This window comes from Periplaneta americana, chromosome 7 (assembly GCF_040183065.1).
Source record: "Periplaneta americana isolate PAMFEO1 chromosome 7, P.americana_PAMFEO1_priV1, whole genome shotgun sequence".
Classification (NCBI taxonomy): Eukaryota; Metazoa; Arthropoda; class Insecta; order Blattodea; family Blattidae; genus Periplaneta; species Periplaneta americana.
Window position 1 is genome coordinate 75,623,000 of NC_091123.1, and position 21,057 is coordinate 75,644,056.

Sequence of the window (21,057 nt, forward strand, 5' to 3'; positions counted from 1 at the left end):
CCATGAATGTTTAAAAAAATAACTGGAGAGGCGTTGCGAACTGCACAGAAATCTTTGAAGCAAGCTTACGGTCAGTTTATTTTGATAAAGACATGCTGTAGCCTACCTTTATTTATGACCTTAAACTGCCTACTTGCCCTTATCTACTTGGTGTATTTCCTTTCGCCCCTTTTTAGGTCACAAGCACAGTGCCTCAGAGTTGAGATATTTACTGTGTAAAAATGTTAAAGAGTGTCAAATGGAAAACAGCAGTGTAGCGTATTGGAGTATTTACTGGATTTGACATGTTTGGTTTTCTTAAGCCTTCTCCACAAAATGCAAAGATAGAATCTAGAAACTTTGTAAGTTTAATTTTACCATTTCTATTTCTACTTCGACTTTAACTGTCGTCCGAAGTTGAAAACGGTCTCAAAATAATAATTGAAGTTACACCTGCGGTCCTCTTGTTTAAATCTTTGATTAGATAATGCAAATAGACAATACTAAAAGTAGATAGTAAGTATTGAACAGGTGCGTTGCCTACAAATAGGTACCTAATACCTTCAAAATGTAATTCCAATTATACTCGTACATACAGGATGTTTCATAATTCCTATTACAAACACCTAGATGTTGTAGAGGGGACTAAGTAGATAAAGTTTTGATTAGGAACCCATGTCCGGAAATGTATCGTTTTGATGCAAAATAATTTTGATGATCGAATCGATTTCACATCTCCCACTTCACTAGACAATGAGCTCTTGCCAGAGTGCACTACAAGAGTGGTTCTACGTACCGCCTAACGGGTCTCGGGTACTTGACCTTCCTGCAAAAGGTACTGGTAGAGTTATGTGAAGATTTGCCACGGGCAGTACGTCAGAAAATCTGGTTCCAACACGATGGCGCACCCGCGCACTTTTCACTTGCCATCCACGAACATCTCCACCAAATATTCGGGAAAAGGTGGATAGGTAGAGGTGGTCCAACTCCTTGGCCACCACGGTTATCAGATTTAACTCCTATCGACTTTTTCCTTTGAGGCCACATGAACCTTTATGAGACTCCTTTAGAGTCGGAGGAAGATCTTCATTGTCTCTAGTGAAGTGGGAGATGTGAAATCGATTCAATCTTCAAACTTATTTTGCAACGAAACGATACATTCCTGGACATGGGTTCCTAACAGTGGCGGCTCTACAATAAGAACTGCAGAGCTGCAGAACCGCCATTTAAATGGACCTGTAAAATTAAAAATGGAAAATGTGCTTTTATGTAATCTAGTTCATTGTTTCATTTATTTTTCCAATTCATTCTCCTTCGATTCGAGATTTTACTGTCTGTAAGAGTCTTGAACTGCTGGAGAATTTTATCTGTAGTGTACTTTTCGGATCTGTGCTCGGCAGTTCCTGAAGCTCAACGTAGGGTAGTCGGCAGCAGAAAACTGGTTTTCTTCACCGTCCCATAAGACTGCATTAGAGCTGCAACCGAAGCAGATCTGTTCGAGTATACAAAAGAACCGTCAACACCCTCATCTCTTTATGACCTGCGTTAGAACACAGGTTTCTAGACTACTGTATATCATTACAGTTCCAGTGTGTTATAGTACTGTGGGTGGTGTGATGATTAGTCAGTGTGTCTAAGAAAATATTTTATATTAAAAATGAATGAAATGAAAATCTAATCGACCAAGCCTTTTCGAAATTAAAAGAGAAATTGCGCGTTAACTTAAGAAATTAGGACATCCTACACCAAATTTAAATTTGGAAATTTCTGGAAAAAGTCCAAGAAATCATGTAGCCTACTAGTCATTTTAATACCGAAATGTGTAATGGAAACGATTGGTTTTTTGCTGCGATCATGAAAACGCTTTCTCCCCCACCCGTGTATTCTGTTTAGAGGAGAAAATACATGGACAAAGACCGGAATGAAGGATTTAGTTAATTTGACTTAAAAAACTATAAGAGCATGAAAATTCGAAAACTCTTTTCAAGTCAAACAGATTTGTCACTGTTAACGATATTAAAATATTCTAACACAGCTTGATTCTGCGTATTGGATTAACATTCAGAAACAAGAAGGAAATGTTTCTAAAAAGAGATATGGTCTATCTAAAATAAATTAACTGTGTGAAATTCTGTGCCGCATTTGAATTAGCGATTCGAGGACTTGCTGAATCAGGAGATTCAACAAACTGCGGTATATTTCGGGGTTTGACTGATTTTACTTCACATTTAGATTAAACTACCAAAGATCATTTATAGGGCTCGTCACAATTAAAAGGAACTACGAAAACAATTAAAAATTAATTGCTGGATAGCAATAAAATTATTGGAAATTTCTCATCACTGCCACCAAGACATGACGCTGAAAGTTTGGTGCAAACTATCTTAATGGAATATAGGCTTAATGGAAATTCAGTCATAATTGAACCACATGAATTAATTGTGCTGGTTAATGGCGGGGCTAACGTAATGAGTGGGAAACACGGAGAATTTGTATTGTGTTCCACAACATATTTCTTGCCAAGGAATTAAATTTAATAATGCAACAAACATGTTCACAAACTGGTCAAGTTACGATACTTTATTGCAAATCTGTAGGAACTCCCAGCTCTCTGTTTTATAATTCCGTCTGCCGGTACGGGTGTAGGCTAGAAAAGTTGACGTAAAGAAATTCGGTAGGAGTTAAAAGCGTTCGAACGATAAAAAGTTCCTGATGGTTGTTCATTCAGGTATCAACATGAGGGGCATATCTCCACTAGGTGACTAGTTGTGCCAGGTGGGAGAGGTGTAGCGCACGGGGTGGGCAGGGCGCACGGATTGTTGGAGTACAACTTCGAGAAGGGACTGTAATTACACGCGTTATCCGATTTAAATGCAATAAACAGCATGCGTTTGCTAAATACACTATTTTTCATGCAGAACTGCCAACCTTTATAACCGCGGGCCGCTACTGGTTCCTAATCAAAACTTTATCTACTTAGTCCCCTCTACAACCCCTAGAAGTTTGTAATAGGAATTATGAAACACCCTGTATATTGTATTGTTCAGATATTTTTACAGTAAGAAGCGAAAGATTGTCAACATAGACATTATCAGCTATTCTGTTATGGAGTGTTGCAGTTTTTAATTTAATAACGAGAAAATGTTTACTGTGCTCTAAAATATCAATGAGTATCAAGAGCTGTAATATGAAACGACATTGTGTTATGTCAAAAGGTCACGATTTCATTGCAGGTAAATTTGATGGTTACACGTATACAAATTGAAAAAAAAAATCGTGGTTCTCCATTTTCCATGTCTGCAGTCAATTTTAAAGTTTCGTGAATCAAGAATGTCAGTACTGCGACATCCTGCAATTTTAGTCACAGGATTTAGAAGTAGGCGATTTAGAGACTTCAAACAAATGGAAAACTATTTCTTACACTTCGTAAATCCTGTTACTATAGCCCTAGATCATATATTATATTATGTAACAGATTGCTCATCCCCATGTTAAAATCGGCAGCACTTTGAAGAGAACAACCACCAGGATCACCACCCATCCGCCGTAAACGAACACGAGATGGCAGCACACTCGCTAATGCAATTCAAATGGGAGTTACTCCTTATGTAACAACTAGATGGCAGCATAGTAAACCTGACAAAAGTTGTTACCGTCAAAGCCTATAAGGTCGAGCAATCTGGGTATATATGATCTAGACTATAGCCATAGTGAAAGTAAGATCAGACTTGCAATTTGAAGTTACTGAAATCCAAAACGACAGCTTTGTAAATAGCAAGTGTAAGGATTGTGTTGGTTTAGATGATTTAAAAATATTGACCAGTCTAAATACCCACGTTTTAAGTCACTTGCTGCCAGATTCGGGTCTACCTACACTTGCGAACATTTTTTTTTTCAAAACTGAATATACCAAAATCACGAAGAATTCACTTCACAGATGCCAGCCTTCATGCACAATTAATAGCGGTTACTTATAAAGATAGTCCGCGCCGTAGCGTAGTGGTTTAAAGCCTTGGTTTTTCTGAACCGACATATGCGAGGTGCGAGGCCCGCCTCGCACAAATCCGGACTACACGAGAGATAGTGAGTGGTCTCTATAACTGCAAGGTGCGCAGACCTCGCAGCTCGCAGTTATGGAAGCCACTCATCGTTCGTGTAGTCCGGATTTGTGCGAGGCCTGTAACTCTCATGCGTCGGTTCAGAAAAACCAAGGTTATAAGAGGAAAGATATTCTCTTGTGAAATTTCGACCAGTGTATGGGACCGGTGCCGGACTTGGGGAGCTACGATACGTAGCGAAGTCCGGTTAAAAAAACTAGCTATAACGGCTGGGGGAATCATGGTGCCAACCAAATGATACCTCCATTCTGGTTGGATGATCGTCCACCTCTACTTCGGCATGTGGGCGTGAGACCAGCAACCGAGTTAAAGAGCTGTAACACAGTTTATTATTATTATTATTATTATTATTATTATTATTATTATTATTACTTATAAGAAAACCCCCTAATTCTGAATGCATAATGAACTAAGATGGTTCCAGTTTGACAATTAAAAAAAAAGACAATTGAATGAAAACCAACGAAATAAAGGAATACAGAGATGAAAGAAATATAGATTAGTAACACTAAACAGATTTTCACTACTTATTCCTCTTATCATTTCTTTGTTATGAAAATTGAAACTAGAGATGGAGTTCACAATCCACCACTTAGAAGTAAACATTCTCATTGGGGCAGATAAAACAGTTAATTTTCTTTTCTTCCGTGTCAATACAAGTGCTTATACAAATTTTGGTCACTCGATCGCAATTACGAGGTCCAGAAGGTCAGTTTCCCTGGGGCCGTTTACAGAAAGAAAACACAATTTCATGGAAAGTTTTATTGGAACAAATACAGCAGTTGTGAGATATTTTTCGACATACGTATTTTCCACTGGAATTGAATCATTTGTCATACCGTGGGATCAACTTTAGTATCCTTGTGCCGTAGAAGTTTGCCGCCTGGGATCAGAACCAGTGTGCGACAGTCGTCTGCACCTCTCTATTGATCCAATGATATGACAAATGTCTCAATTTCAGTGGGAAATACGTATGTTGAAAAATAGCTCAATAATTGCTGTATTTGTTCCAATAAAACTTTCCACGAAATTGTGTTTTCTTTGTGTAAACGCTCCCACAGAAACTTACTTTGTGGTGGCCTCCGTAATTGCGCTCGAGTGGTCAAAATTTGTGTAAGCACTCGTTTTGATATCATTAACATTGTGGAAGAAAAAAATAATTTTTTTATCTGTCCCTATGAGAATGTTTGCCTGTTAATTCTCGCTCACTGCAACGAATGAACCCCACTTCCATTCTTCATTCTGTTTCAAGCGGGTAGTATTAACTCTGTCATTAATTTGTGACGTTTTGCCATCACTGGTCCAGATGAATGCTAATCTGACAATTTTTATAAATATTTAACGATGCTTTATCGATTGCGAAACCTCTAGCGTCGAGAAATTTTGTTAGCAATATAGTCTCAGAGTTCATCAAGATATTACCTAACATTCATTTTACAGTTCGAGGAAAAAAAAGCATGGCCCAAGCATGATTCGAATCCACGCTACAGCGCAACTCTGTTTACGAGTGCAACCGGTGGCTAACATAACAGATAATAGGCTAATAATGATAAGAGTACTTAATTCAGAACATGGGAGGAGTGATAGTAGGAAGAAGAAGAATAAAGTGTATAAGATTTGCTGATGATATGGCATTATTAGCAGATTATACTAAAGAATATGGTAGACTACTAGAACTAAATGACAGCTGTGAGCAGTATGGGCTGAAGAAAAATGCAAATAAGACGAAGACCATGGTCATAAGAAGAAAAATAAAGAAGGTAAACTTGCGAGTTCTAAATGAGGCAGTATAACAAGTGGACAGCTTCAAATACTTGGGGTGTACTATAAGCAGTAATATGAGCTGCTTCCAAGAAATCAAATGGAGAATAGCAATGGCAAAGGAAGTTTTTAATAGAAAAAGGAGCATCTTCTGCAGGTCACTGAAGAAAGAACTAAGGAAGAAACTAGTGAAATGCTTTTTGCGGAGTGTAGCAATGTATGTGGCAGAAACGTGAACATTACGACGATATGAAGGGAAACGAGTAGAAACATTTGAAATGTGGATATAGAGAAGAATGAAACGTGTGAAACGGACAGACAGAATAAGAAATGAAGCTGTGTTGGAAAGAATGGATGAAGAAAGAATAATGCTAAAACTGATCAGGAAGAGATAAAAGAATTAGTTGGGCCACTGGCTGAGAAGAAATTGCCTACTGAAGAATGCACTGGAAGGAATGGTGAACGGGAGAAAAGTTCGGGACAGAAGAAGATATCAGATGATGGGCGACATTAAGATATATGGATCATATGAGGAGACAAAGAGGTAGGCACAAGATAGCAAAAGATTGGAGAAAGCTATGCAGTGAAAGACCTGCCCTTGGACATAACAGTGTGAATGAATGAATGAATGATAATAATAATAATAATAATAATAATAATAATAATAATAATAATAATAATAATAATAATAATAATACAAAAATGTTAGAATTGTATAACCTTTTTTTTTACATGAAGTTACGTTGTGTGCAGAGCAACTCTCAGTAACAGAAGGTACTTCAAAATTGTCTTTGATAAATGGTTATGTCTGCTGGCTCCGACTTCAGAAAGAATTATAAATAAAATCTGATAGAATGAACTCCTATAACAATTCTAACTGAATTGCAGTTTAGTGGTTTTACAAAGTATCCAATTTAATCATCTGCAGCTGTGCCAATTCTTTCTATATAGGGTCTGTTCCGTATTTCCTGCGCCATAATTCCTTGCAGAAACTGGATCCAAGTGGAGTAACTGTTTCCTTCTCAGACGTCGCATATATTAATGACATATCTACAGGCATTTAATGCCTTACGAAATTCAATACACCGCATGCTGTATACATATACTAATTTGTGCTGCAATTCTTGTAATGTATATAAAATATGAGTTAAAAAAATCGGTTTCTTCGTTTGATACTACATAACTTTATAACTAAACTAGTGGCTTGTGCAGCAAATGCTGCAAACTAAGTTCATTAGACATTCAAATAAAAATTTTTCAGATTTATTTTCAATGAAGAATACCAGACATTTTGGAAGTTATTTGCTTCCATAATAATGAAACATATTCCCTCTGAATGGTTTTTTCATGCCAAATACTTTTTCTTGAACTTATCCACCATCAGTTTTTGAGTTTCAACGCGAAAACGCAAGTAACAATGTCAGGACGATCAGTGGGTTTTTCATGTGGAAGTAAAGCAATACCGGTAGCTATTTCAGGTCATTATGGATTGTAGGTGAAATTTTCGAGCAAATGCTGAAGAGAATGACACTTATAAATATCTACACCACACCGCCATTAATTAAATGACCAAAGAACCAGACTCACTTGATTAATAACTATACCAATATTTGATTTTTAATAACAATATTATCTTACGTAAGTTTCATAGTTATATATATTTGATTTTTAATAATATTATCTTTCATAAGTTTTGTATATAAAATAGCCGTCACTCAGTAAATTATAGAAATGAAGATCTAATTTAAGACATTCTCTACATCAACTTACATAACCCCAAAACATTTCACTTTCATATCATCAATATAGCATTAATATGTATAATTAATGAAAAATAGTCGCATCATGGCATTAACTATAATAGTATTTCACTTCTATTGGTAATAATGTCATCAAACCACCTCAACTTTTGTAGATTTTAATATCCAATACACAGCTGTGTTCAGAAAATTACACACCTGTAAATTATTTTTAGTAAGTCTTCACGTTTTTAATAACCAATTGAATTTGAACTGTCAGCAATCCTGCAGGTCATGGCCTTCGTGTAATAGCTTATTGTTTATTGTAGTTTGTGTTTTGTTTTATTCTGAAAAGCCATTATTTCTAAAAAATGATGATAGATGGATTTTGGAAAATAAGAAAATGATGTAGGAAAATTAACATTTCAACTGAAAACTATGAAAACTATTATTTTTCTGAAAAACTTTGGGTTGTAGGATTATTCTCTTCACTTCAATCAGTTGTTCTGTTTCGAGAGACATGGCACCTGAAAGTAAAGGTTAAGTTGAAAATTGTAAATGACAGACTACATAACTATAGACCTAGAATAAAATTGCATGGCACAGTACTGTATTTTCCTTTTTCGGTCTTATCTACTGTAGTTCAAAGTTGCAAAGAATTTACTGTTGAACAGTAGATTGTATTTAGAATTAAACTACAGTAATACATTTCATTTAAAGAGTGAAGGGATACATAATGCATATTATAAATTTACTGTTAGATTGGGGAGCCTCCCTCCCAATAAAGGACACCACCCAGATGCGGACAGATTGTAATGTCCCTTCAATGTCCGTAAATGAGAGGTTTCACTATACTTAAGAAGTATAATAGGATACAGATTACATTTTAAGATACAAAATAGATTTTTCTTGTTAGTCAACTGTCCGAAGACAAGTTTGAACCTCACAAGTGATACCAACAAGGCACCACTTATAAGGCAACTAGGTCAGGAGATAATGGGTTAGGGTGACCAGTTCCTTTCCCTCTCCATTGCATATATCACCGACTGGCTACATATTCCACTAATCAGACGTGAGATGTATAGAAACAATATTGTTCTTCCTCAAACACATATCATCAAGTAAGATGTACTGCCTGATAATAGATGTACATATCAGCCAGAACCTCGGAGATAAAATTATAATGAAGGTTTCTAAATATAAATTATAAATATTTAATCTAGTAGATGAAATAAAGCATCAATAGAATTGACATGAGTGAATTATTTGGTATTCTTAAAAAAGATTAACTAGGTAGCATACGTCAGCAAACAGGTTTCGTTCAGTACTGAGCCGTTCGAAAAGTAACATGGACATGAATCAATGTAACTAACTTATATGACATGCCCAATGACGTCACTTCCCTTGCTATGAGCATTAGTGTGTCGAATTTGCGTATAAATTAGCAGTGCCGCGCTGCCTCTCTCAGTAATATTTCGGAATCGAGAGTATCCATAGAGTTGCCACTCGTTTGATTTGTGATGATATATATGTATGAGACACTCTGAAGTAGCCATAGTGAAAAATATTTGGTACAGTCTTGCGAAACTTGTTGCCTATATACAGGAGGACTGCCATCAAGACTTGGCTCATGTAAGATGTAAAATATAACTTAATATTAGAATTATGGAGCTAGCGACCGGAACTGAACAACAATAGGTACAGTTTCAGAAAAAAGAAATGGGCCGCCTAATTTTACTAACAGTAAATTCCAGATACAACGCATTGCGCATGTATAGTAATCCTGCTGTATGTATGCTAGTTGTGTACAGTCTTGCGAAACTTGTTGCCTACATACAGGAGGACTGCCATCAAAATTCGGTCCATTATTTTTTTCTGACACTGTGCAAAGACGAGGCGAAATAGTCAATTAAAACTTAATAAACAATGTGCCATATTAGGCCTATACTCTCTTATGGAACTCAAAATTGGAACCTAAAAAGGAAAGAGACAAAGAAAATTGAAAACAGAAATGAGATTCCTTAGGCCTTAGATCATTAGCAGGCAATAGACTGATGGATCAGAAAAGAAATACAGATAGGTATAAGAGAAGAATTAGAAGTATATAATTTAGCATAGACTATATTGTTCGTCTTGAAGCCGAGACAGATTAGAACTACAGCTGTTGAAGTTTGTGATGCGAACTACGAAGGGATACTCAATTATACACTTTTATGCCTGTTTAGGTTAGGATATATTATATAATGTGTTTTGTTTGTGCCATTTTTATTTTAATCTGTGTTCTTTTGGAGAGTGGTTGGATCTATAGTAGAGTCCCGCAGTTTCCGGCATGGCTCCACCTACCGCACTGTCGTTACAGGCTCACATGGTTGCCAAATTTGCGCGGAAGCCGCGAAAGCTGCTTGCTGACCTTGTAACAGTAAATGTGACAGTGCTACAACTCCCTCCAACAACATAACGTCACCAGTAGTGAATCTCACGCAAGCATCAAGTCAGCTGACTCGCATCGCTTACTGATTGGGTGCCGGAAACTACGGCGACTCCAGTATAACTATAGGTGAGGGGAATGAAACCTACAAAGTAGGACTTGTTTTAGGTACAAAGCACGTACGGTCAGAAGACCTGTGTATTGGATTTAAGAGATAATTATGATAATATAACATCTGTAAGTATAACATTACTCAATAAATCCATCTATCTATCTAAAAAAAAAAATAAGGTATCAACATACGATAGGGATGATAGATTACAGATTTCCTTAAATTTCATTTCATTACAAATTTCAGGACCGTAGATGAAATCCAGAATGATCAGTTTTAGCCTCCTTGAAGTCTGAACAGGCCTGAGAGTCTAAATCTTGAAGTAGCAGAAGAAGAAGAAAAAGTCTATGTATTAGGGATTTTATGAGTTAAACAGTTGACTAGTGAAACACATCCCGAGGCAATGAATTCGTGTTAGCCACGAAGAAGTGAGGTCGTATTTACGTGACATGCTGTATTTGTGATGCGGTTTCCGTACTTTATACTGTGTCTCGAAGGCACGCAGAATCTCGGCGGTGGATTTGGTCCTCAAGCAGGACAGGATAGCGCGGGAAGTGGTAGCAAAGCAACCCAAGCTGCGCGCAATCCCCCGGGACGAATTGCCGGGATGCTGTGCTCTAGACCAGGGCGAGGTGACGCTCCCGGACATGACGATCGCTCTGTGGAACAGCCCTGCGAAGAAAACACAACATTTTAAATCTGTAGCAAGCTTTAGTTTGTTTCCCAGTGTGCGGGATAGAAGAGGAACTTCACGCTCGGATATCTGCTCTCTTTTGATAAATGACCGAGCCCACCTAACACACTTACGGTGCATTTAAAATACATATAGACTACTTGGAGCAAAGTGCGGTTTAAAATTTTGAAAGCTGTTTTACAGCAACAATGTCGAAGGCGCTTTAGAAAAGTAGGTCTTTCTCTGACTGTATATGCGTACAGTGCTCAGTACAGCATCGATTATCCGAAACAATTGGGGACAGGGGGTGTTCTGATAACTGAAGACAAATTGTACCGGTGTCATAGGAGCAGTATGAAACAAAGAAACGCTGATATTAAACACAAAATTGTACATATATATTTTGTGTCACATTTCTTACAAATAAAACAGAGAACTGACTAGCCTAGATTGACAAGTACAAAATGACCATTAAAGTAGGCGTACAGTTTAGGAAAAAAGTCCAGATTTTTTTTTCTTTTTGCTTCAGAGCTGAGACGCGGTTTTTTTTTTTTTTTTTTTTTTTTGCCGCTAGATCTCTCAAACAGCTCTAGCGGAACGTCTACATTGCGTGCGCGCAAATTTGAATTTGCCCACTAGAACGCTTTCGGTTAACCGATGTTTCGGTTGATCGGTATTCGGATAATCGATGTTCTGCTGTATGTTATATCCAGCGGATCGAGTAGTTTCTTCTGGTACATCTATTATGTCACATGGATGCATAATCAGGGTAGAATTGCAAGCAAGTACGCATGGGTCATTAAATAATAATGATGTAATAGTGATATATTATAAATATGCCCCTGTAGAGTCATATGACGTAGAAAGAACATTCTCTAAGTTCAAACAAATTTTATATGATGTTCATAAAAGATTTGCATTTCATAACCTCAGAATATACAGTAGGCCTATGTTTTCGTTCACTGCAACGGGATAGGTTTTGATAAACGAATTATTTGTATATATTGTGTAAAATGTAAATATTGCTAATTTGTATATTGACTTTTGTTATTATTATTATTATTATTATTATTATTATTATTATTATGTCCCTATAAGTCATGTGACGTAGGAAGAACATTTTCTTAGCTTAAACTAATTTTTACTGGCAGTTATAGTAAAAGATGAATTTCATAATCTCGGAAAATATGTCTTTGTTCACCGTAACCGAGTTGATTTCATGAAATGAATTAATTTTTTATATTACATATAGAGTATTTACACTTAATGTGTATCATGTTCACTATTATGTTCAATAATATATATTGTATATATTAGTTCAGTATTATTATCGATCTAATTATATTTTCTATCATAATATGTAACACTAATATTTTGTACAGATCTAGTTTCGCAGTGTTAGTGTGTTTATGGGCCCATGGTTAAAAAGTAGCTGGACAGACCATTTAAATGTATTAGCAATTCCACTTACACTTGTCACGCTTCATTATTATTGTGTACTGAACTAGGTTATACCACAGTCTAATATATACGAAGCTCAATACGCAGTAAATATGCATCCATAGATAGTTGTTGCTAACCACTAGAATCGCTACTATCGCCTCATTAAAGACAATGCGAAATAGTATCTGCATAGTCTATTGTTCCTAGTACCCTCATAAACTCAAGCTTCGTGACTGTATATACTAGACTGTGGTTATACCTTTCGTAGCGTCCTGACGTAAGCATTTAGGGCAGGTATGCTCATTCTCTGACTCCCGATTACGTTCTGTAATCACAACCTTCGAATGTAGAGCGTGCGGTTCCCCGTTCGAAGCTCGACGGATGGCTGCAGAAGGCAGTTCAAGTACTTAGAAAACGTACGAACAGTGCGGGACAATGACACAGTCAAAACCTTCTGTAAGCAAACGATCATTCCGTACAGTGTGGGAGGAAGACTATTTTTGTTGTACGTTCGGTGAAAATGGAAAGTGATTACTATATTGTAAGGTACTGTCAGAATACTACTAAGCAACGTAAAACTACATTATAGGCTCTGCTACCCAGAACATGCGGAAGTAACAGAGGAGCTGTTTTCTGTAATATAGCCTATTTTCATATACCAACGTTATTATTATTATTATTATTATTATTATTATTATTACTACTATTATTATTGTTATTGTGGTGATTTTATTCCAGCAGAAATAGATATTTTGATAAAATAATTTTTCACAGGGATGCAACGTACCTACAGGTTCAAGAATTGAAAGCACTTCATGAAAGGCCAAACATTGAAGAGAGTCGAATAATTCAGAGTCTATGTTTTGGAGCAAGTTAGCCTATGTAGTATGTTGGGAATTAGCTAAGGCACTAAAACCCTTCACGGATGGTGAACTTGTAAAGAGATGCATGGTGCCTGAACAAAATATAGTTAATTATGTCTCTGTACTGCAACAGTTCAAATGTGAATTCACAGAACATAGTTTTAGTGATTTTAGACGTATGGAGAGTGATATTAGTATTTTTGTTAATCTTTTCATAAATTTAGTACAATCCGTGAGAGTGCAGTTCCAGGACGAGTTAATTGATTTACTAAGTAACGTAGAATTCAGAACTAAATGGAGAGAATATGACTTGACAAGCATAGAATTATTTAAAAAATGAACAAAACTAAATATTACAAGATGAGCTTATTCGTTGCCACTATGTTAGCTACCTTCGCCTCGACATATGTTTGCGAACAATTATTTTCGAGAATGAAGGTTACTAAATCCAAACATAGGTCCCGATTAACAGATGAGCATCTTTAGCGCATTGCAGTAAATTCGTTGGAAATAGATTCCCGATTACTTGCAGAAAAGAATGCAGATGTTGAATAGACCGCAAAGTAGACTATATGGTGGAATATGAGAATGTTATTATCTATGATATTATTAGATCATAACTATATTAAATATAATAAATAATGTAATGACTGAATATTGCAGTGTATACTCTTTCCTTTTTCAAATTCAGTTTATTATCCGTATTTGTAAGAGTGTAAGAACTATGCCAAGGGTGGTGCTGCAATGTAGTTGCGGAGCCCAGTCCGTACACAGTGTGTGTTATGCAGTGCAGCATCACCCGTGTAATCGGCGCTTTTACAATTTTGAGCATACCTGATTTAGGGTCAGAGTTTGAACCCTAAAACTCCACGATATACTAACTTTTCTAACTTGTTTGGGAACGAAAATGCGCTGCCTGGTAATATCACAATTAACTAAAAAGAACAGAATTTAATTTACCAATTTTTTTTACCTTTGTACATAAATGCAAACAAGACGAAGACCATGGTTGTCGGAAGAAAAATAAGGAAGGTAAACATACGAATACTGAGGCAGTAGAGCAAGTGAACAGCTTCAAATACTTGGGATGTACTATAAGTAGTAACATGAACTGCTGCCAGAAAGTCAAAAGTAGGGTAGCAATGGCAAAGGAAGATTTTAATAGAAACAGAACATCTTCTGCGGACCTGTGGAGAAAGAACTAAGGAAGAGACTAGTGGAGTGCTTTGTGTGGAGTGTGGCATTTTATGGAATAGAAACATGGACATTATGACGAAGTGAAAAGAAGCGACAGAAGAATTTTTAATGTGGATATGGAGAAGGATGTAATGTGTAAATTAAAGATCTATTGGAAAGAGTGAGTGTATAAAGAATGGTGCTGAAACTGATCAGAAAGAGAAAAAGGAATTGGTTGGATCACTGGTTGAGTAGAAATTAACAATTCAATAAATTTAATTTATGTATTTCCGTCTGGTGATTTATCTACTTGATAAGGAACAAATATTACAACATACATATAATAATTTTTTATCTGAATTTCTTTTGCAAACGTTTTCGTGTAATTGGTATCTTTAGGCAATGAACTATACAATATCTAAACATTTCAGCACTGTAGTGACAAAAAAAAAAAAACCGGACCGACCCTTGTAGCTGATTTCAGAGCCTTGTTTACTCCAGAGCACGATCGACTGGTAACTAAGACTTTCGTGGTTCGAATCCTTTCTGGGAAGGAAACTTTTTTTGTTCCTTATTCAGATTTATTCCTAATACTTTTCGATTGCTGGTAAAATTCATGTTCTGGGAATAATAAGTTAAGTAGTAAAATATCGCTGCAATATAAAAGTATCGGGAATAAATTTAAATAAGGAACAAAAATTAAGTTTCCTTTCCAGGCAGGATTCGAACCACAAAAGTCTTAGTTCCCAGTCTATCGTGCTCTGGAGTGAACAAAGCTCTGAAATCAGCTACAAAGGTCGGTCCGTTTTTTTTTTGCCACTACTGTACGTTAATTAAAATATTTAGTTTACAAGAGTGATTAACAATGAAATAGGCTTCTTAAAATATTATAGAGTACTTTCTAATCTTTTTTTGCTTTTGAATAATTCTATATATTAGATTAAATATTAACTTTACACAAATTGCCGTGCTTATTTCTTCAGTTGGCAGTGAAAAATACATGATTAGAAAGTATCTGTTATTGCACATGACACCCTTTATTTGAAGTGAGGAGCCTGTCTCCCTTGTGATATATGTGGGGATGTGTTCCTTGGACAGAAACTAGTTTCACTTTATTTCAGAGCCAGTACAACGATTTAAAAAAGTATTCAGTTTCTAATATCTTCGAACTAAATCGCAGATAATCGAACGGCAAAGTAAAAAGTTTTGTAGAGGAAGTTTATAACTTCCGATATCCGTGATGCGTCTTCCTCAATACTACTTTAATACTAGTTTAAGTTTTCCCCAACCCGCGACATAGTGAAGGGAACGTTTTCGTAATGCTGGCGATAGTAGATCCATTTAAGCAGTTTTGCACGTACAGGGTGTACAAAAATGTTCTGTAAAAATTCTAAGGACCGTACTCATAAACATTCTTAGTGCGGGCTTCCGGTGGATGATCAGCGAACTAACGTTTTTCGTATTCATAAACCAGTGCTAGGGATACGATATGATATGAATCCTGTACAAGTAACCAGTCGATAGCCGGGGCTAGTTTAGCACGTTCGTAGCGCGGGCTAGCGAAATGTCTATGAATAGCACCCTAAAGCTTTTATAGGAAATAGAGATTTGTGATTTGATGGATATAGGAATTTTTCCAGCCTGAATATAGGTAGTTTGGTACCTTTATTTTGTCTTACTATTTGTAATTTTTTATTATTTTGTTTTACTTCGGCCCAATTGTATGAAACTCCCTGATTAAATATCAACTTTGATGAAGATCGGAAAGTGAACCGAGTTCAGACACTTCTTCTATTGTATAAATCTTTTCTGAGATCAAATTACCTTGGTTCAAATGCAATCTAAGTTCACGTGAAAAGGATTTGGCAACATCGCATAAACAGGTGAAGTATGTGATGTGCGGATCATGTTGTTTGTTCAGTGTTGCCAATCTAGCGACTTTAACTCTTTTTCAACGACAATTTCTTTTAACTTTTATATTGCTTAAATAGGGATTTAGCGACCATTTTAGCACCCTATAGTGACAAAATTTAATATTTCTTGGTTGATAATGAGAAATCTAGCAACTTTCCAACTACTTTTTGGCGACTTTCCGTACACTCTGTTGGAGACACTGGTTTGTTTTGTGTATTGTAAATAATGACGGACAATAAGAAGAAGGTTGACTGTTTTCTAAATTGTTATCATGTTATGGTGTTTGATACTGCTAAACATAATAAAGCTTTATAAAACGACAATTTTCGTTTAGTAATACAGTTAATTGAAAATTTATGAATGTACCTATCATATCCATTCATAATTAATGGTTGTTATAAACATAATATAATTATAGGTTATGTTATTTGATACTGCTGAACACGATAGAGCCTTATAAAATATAAGAATGGCAAGAAATTGAAAAAAATATATATATATATAAATGTATCTTCCATATCTATTAATAATAATAATAATAATAATAATAATAATAATAATGGATATTTTATTTGCACAATCTGTCACTCGTATATTTCAAACAGAAAGAAATAACTGAACTTGGATCATCTAACTTAATCGGAGAAATTTCTTCAGTCAAAGTTGACTTTAGTTTAAGACAAATTAATCTCAGATTAGACTTTATACAACATAAAATTTCAAGTTCAGCTAGAACGAGGATCAATTTAACCTCTGTTCTAAGATTAAATGATTTATATAATCGCCCCTTTAGCTTCTAGTATTAATATTTAATTTCTAACTGAATAAGCATAAAGTTGTCAAGTATGGTCGCCTAATACTTAATTATACTGGGTGAACAGTATAGAGCAGAACAGGTTTCAGCCTCGCGCGGCCTTGAGTCCCCCACCTCCGCGCGCATAGCCAGCCGGCCAGCCGTGAAACCTGTTCTGCTCTATACTGTTCACCCAGTAGATATTTCAATGATAGACTACTATAAATTTTGACTTACTCTTTGAAACAATTCTGGACTATTCTGAACCGAAGAGTAATGTACTAAAAATCTGATAATTATCTCATCATACACGAAATTCTGGATGTACTGTCATAGAGAAAGAGCTAGTTTATTCAGGTTCGGAGATCGCGGTGGCCAAGCAATAGCACTACAGATGCCAATTCAGGAATGTGCAAATCTTTTAACGTGGAAGTCTATACTCAAGAAGGAAACATTTATGTAACCGTTTAACATGACAATTTTTTTTGTAAACTTTGGCGTTAGCCTACTCGTGATGCCATGAAAACAGAAGTGTAAGATGAACTATGTGTCTCATGACTTATTACGCTGTCCGCCACGCTCTAATCTCTATTTAATATGCCTCGAGTTTTTTCACACATTTGTGGGAGCTATTACGTTACGTTATTTTTCGGATTTTCCTCTTTAAAATTCTCTGAACGGTGTGAAGTGACCAACAAGCTTGGAGCACACATAGATTCTTCTTCACAGCCACAAATTCCCTTGCAAGAACGTACTATCGCGTACTTGTACCTTTTATTGCTTTTCCTCACAATTCACCTTTCATCACCACAATCACATCGTCATCATAATCATCAACAACAACAACAACAACAACAACAACAACAACAACAACAACAACGGGACTTCTATCATGATCAGGTCAGGGTTTGAACCTGGGCCGCCTTGCGTGCTAGCGCTGCACCACTGGCGCGGTATTAACGTGCCTTCATAGTAAGGCAGTAATTTATGGGAATTTAGCTTAGAAAGTACATACATACATACATACATATATATGTTAAAAATACATAGTATACACCCAAAATAATATAGTACTAAAAATTAGGCTAAGAGATAGAATTAAAATAGTAAAAAAAAAAGCTAGTTAAAAAATATCTATACACGAAAAAAGTAGTAACATGAACTGCTGCCAAGATGGTAGCAATAGACTAGGAAGCTTTTAATAGAAAAAGAAGCAAACTTCGCGGACCTCTGGAGAAAAAAAAACTATTTGAATTGTGAATAAGGAGAAGAATGGAGCGTGTGAAATGGACAGATAAAATAAGAAACGAAGCTGTGCTAGAAAGATTTTGAATAATTTCAAGAGAAAAATTGTTCCGGGGAGGGTATCGAACCCGGGACCTATGGCTGAGTGCGCCAATACGCTACCGACTGAGCTACTTAGGCTCAATTATTCCCTTTTATATCTACATACCTCCAGTAGTTTGACAAGACGTCAGAGAGTCATCATTGAGTGCACATTTTTTCTGTGTGACTTAAATTGTGGCTTTTTGTTAATGAACAGTGACATGTATTATACAAATCTGACTTTTCAGGAATAGCTCCCTGTAAAGTCAGATTTGTAGAAAGAGATTGTAAAGAAAGAATATTGTTGAAACTGATCAGGAAGAGAAAAAAGAAACTGCTTGCGTCACTAAGAAAAAATTGTCTACTGAAGGAGGCATTGTAAGTAATGGTGAACGGAAGAAAAGTTCGGGGCAGAAGATGATATCAGATATACAATATTAAGATACATGGATCGTATAAGAGGAAGGCGGAAAATAGGAAAGATTGGACAATGCTGGGTTTGCAGTGAAAGATCTGCCTTTGGGCAGAACACTATGAATGAATGAATATTATGAAGAATGAATTTCCTCAGATTGCTGTGAAGTTTGTGTGGAAATAAAGAACATTCCCTGACTTCTGGGTAACGCTGTTGTAGTTTTTATTCTTTTTCTTCGTCGTAGATCTAGTAACATTTTTGTGGGAAAATGACACACTTTTAACAAGCGAAGGAAAAATTCGATGGAATTCCTCCCTTGAAAGCCAAGCCTCAAAATGAAATCATTTCTGTAAAACTAATAAAAATGCATCTTCATAAGTACCTCGAACGGCCGTTTTATTGTGCTATGAAATTTGCATGTAAATTACTGACAGAAAGAGCGCTGCAAGATAAACGGAAAGTTTTAAATCTCGTGACGTACCTGCGGTGCGGGGGGATGTGATGTGATACATGACACTGGCCGCGCCGGCCGAGTGCCCCATCAGGGTGATGCTGCGTGGATCCCCGCCGAACTGCTCTATATTCTCTCTGACCCATAGGAGTGCGAAGTACTGATCCAGTAGTCCCAGGTTGCCTCTCGCTTCACTGTCCTCCAAACAGAAGAAGCCTGGAAACAAATACCCGATCTTGTTGCTGAAGTTGTGAAGAGAGCGCAGTTGAGTAGCTAATAAGAGATGTTTTCAGTTTAAAAAAATCATTTTTGATTATGATTTAATATATTGACAACATGTCCATAAAATTGAATATTAACAGAAATAATGTTTTATTTGAGTTTACAGATACAAAAAGAGGAGAAAATATGCGAAATGGTTACTTTTTATGTATCCTAAAGAATATGTACCTATTGAGTTATAATACGATTCAAATACCTTTTTTCTATTTAAAAATTAGACGGTTTTCTATTTTTAAATAAAATTCTCGATTATTGAATCGTTGAACGCCATTTCCGTAGAAGTATACGGTATTTCAAAAGTCAGTTCAAACTTTAAACCGCTATAAATATTATAATATTTGACGTAGGGAAAAAACAAAAACATCACAGTGTTGGACAAACAACGGGGTTTACAAAACATTGGGAAGATGTCCGCCGTTCTCTTGTTCAACGTACAGCATTCTGTCTGCTACACCATGCACAGCATTTTACAGATACATCTTTCAGTTGCAGTAGGGTTGTTGGACGTGTCAGGAAAACTCGTTCTTTAAGGTAATCCCACAATCAAAAGTCGGCCGGATTGAAATCTGGAGATCGCGGAGGCCACATTGTTGGAAAGTGCTTACTGATGACTTTGTTCGGAAAACGAACCTCAATTACGCGTGTTAACTCCACAATTAATTTTTAGTAGGTTATTTTACGACGTTTTATAAACGTCTTAGGTTATTTAGCGTCTCAATGACATGAAGGTGCAACTGAAAGATGCCATCTCGCAAGAAGTTGCCAATATTTCAAGACATTATCTCCGAAATGCTGCGCATGGTATCGCGGACAGAATGCTGTACGTTGAACAAGAGAATGGGGGACATCTTCCCAATGTTTTGTAAATTCCGTTGTTTGCCCAACACTGTGATGTTTTTGTTTTTTCCCATATCTCAAATATTATAATATTTATAGCAGTTTAATGTTTGAACTGACTTTTGAAATACCCTATACATCATGGCACTTTTTATACTATTTCTTCGTAAAATACGTAAAATGAATTAATGAAGATTCGCTGTTCTAATGTGTAAAATGCTATACGAAATAAAGTGAACTGCACTAAATGGAAGTCAGCTGTATACTAATGCTCTAACATTGACATCCCTTCAGTCTGTGCTATCTGTCCATACTACGTAACAAAAAGTCTTTCCATGCTGGACCCAAGGAAAGTGTACACACTGTTTCCATGGCAATAACATTGGATCTACGTGTAGGCCTAACTGTGAAAGGCCGACGGAATTTTTTTTTTTACCGAAACCTGTTTCCCGACGAAGACTGCAGGACAAGAGAATACATGCGCTCCCTGACCTGTATCAGAAAGTTCTACCTACAGTGCTTCAGATGTGATCTTGTCTACCTACCAAACACGTTGAGCCGATAGCTGACGGAAACCACGATGACGCCCTCGGCTGCTAGGTCCTGGCCTGGGAAGCGAGAGACCAAGCCCGACACGAATCCCTCTCCTTCCAGAAGTATCACGATAGGCAATCCCCTTCGAAAATTCGGTGGTGTCTGCGAATACAGACAGAATACACAGACACAGTGTAATAAATGCAATAAGAT

At 36.5% G+C, this 21,057-nt stretch overlaps 1 protein-coding gene across 1 annotated transcript in view; it reads right to left on the minus strand.

The window, feature by feature from the left end:
• The window catches only part of LOC138703208 (carboxylesterase 5A), a 246,886-nt gene that overhangs the window by 52,757 nt on the left and 173,072 nt on the right, over positions 1–21,057 (minus strand). The window contains exons 5-7 of the mRNA XM_069830913.1: positions 20,856–21,006; positions 19,222–19,407; positions 10,616–10,809 (exon numbers count right to left, since the gene is read on the minus strand). Coding sequence (XP_069687014.1) covers positions 10,616–10,809; positions 19,222–19,407; positions 20,856–21,006 — 531 coding nt within the window. The remainder of the gene's footprint in view (positions 1–10,615; positions 10,810–19,221; positions 19,408–20,855; positions 21,007–21,057) is intronic.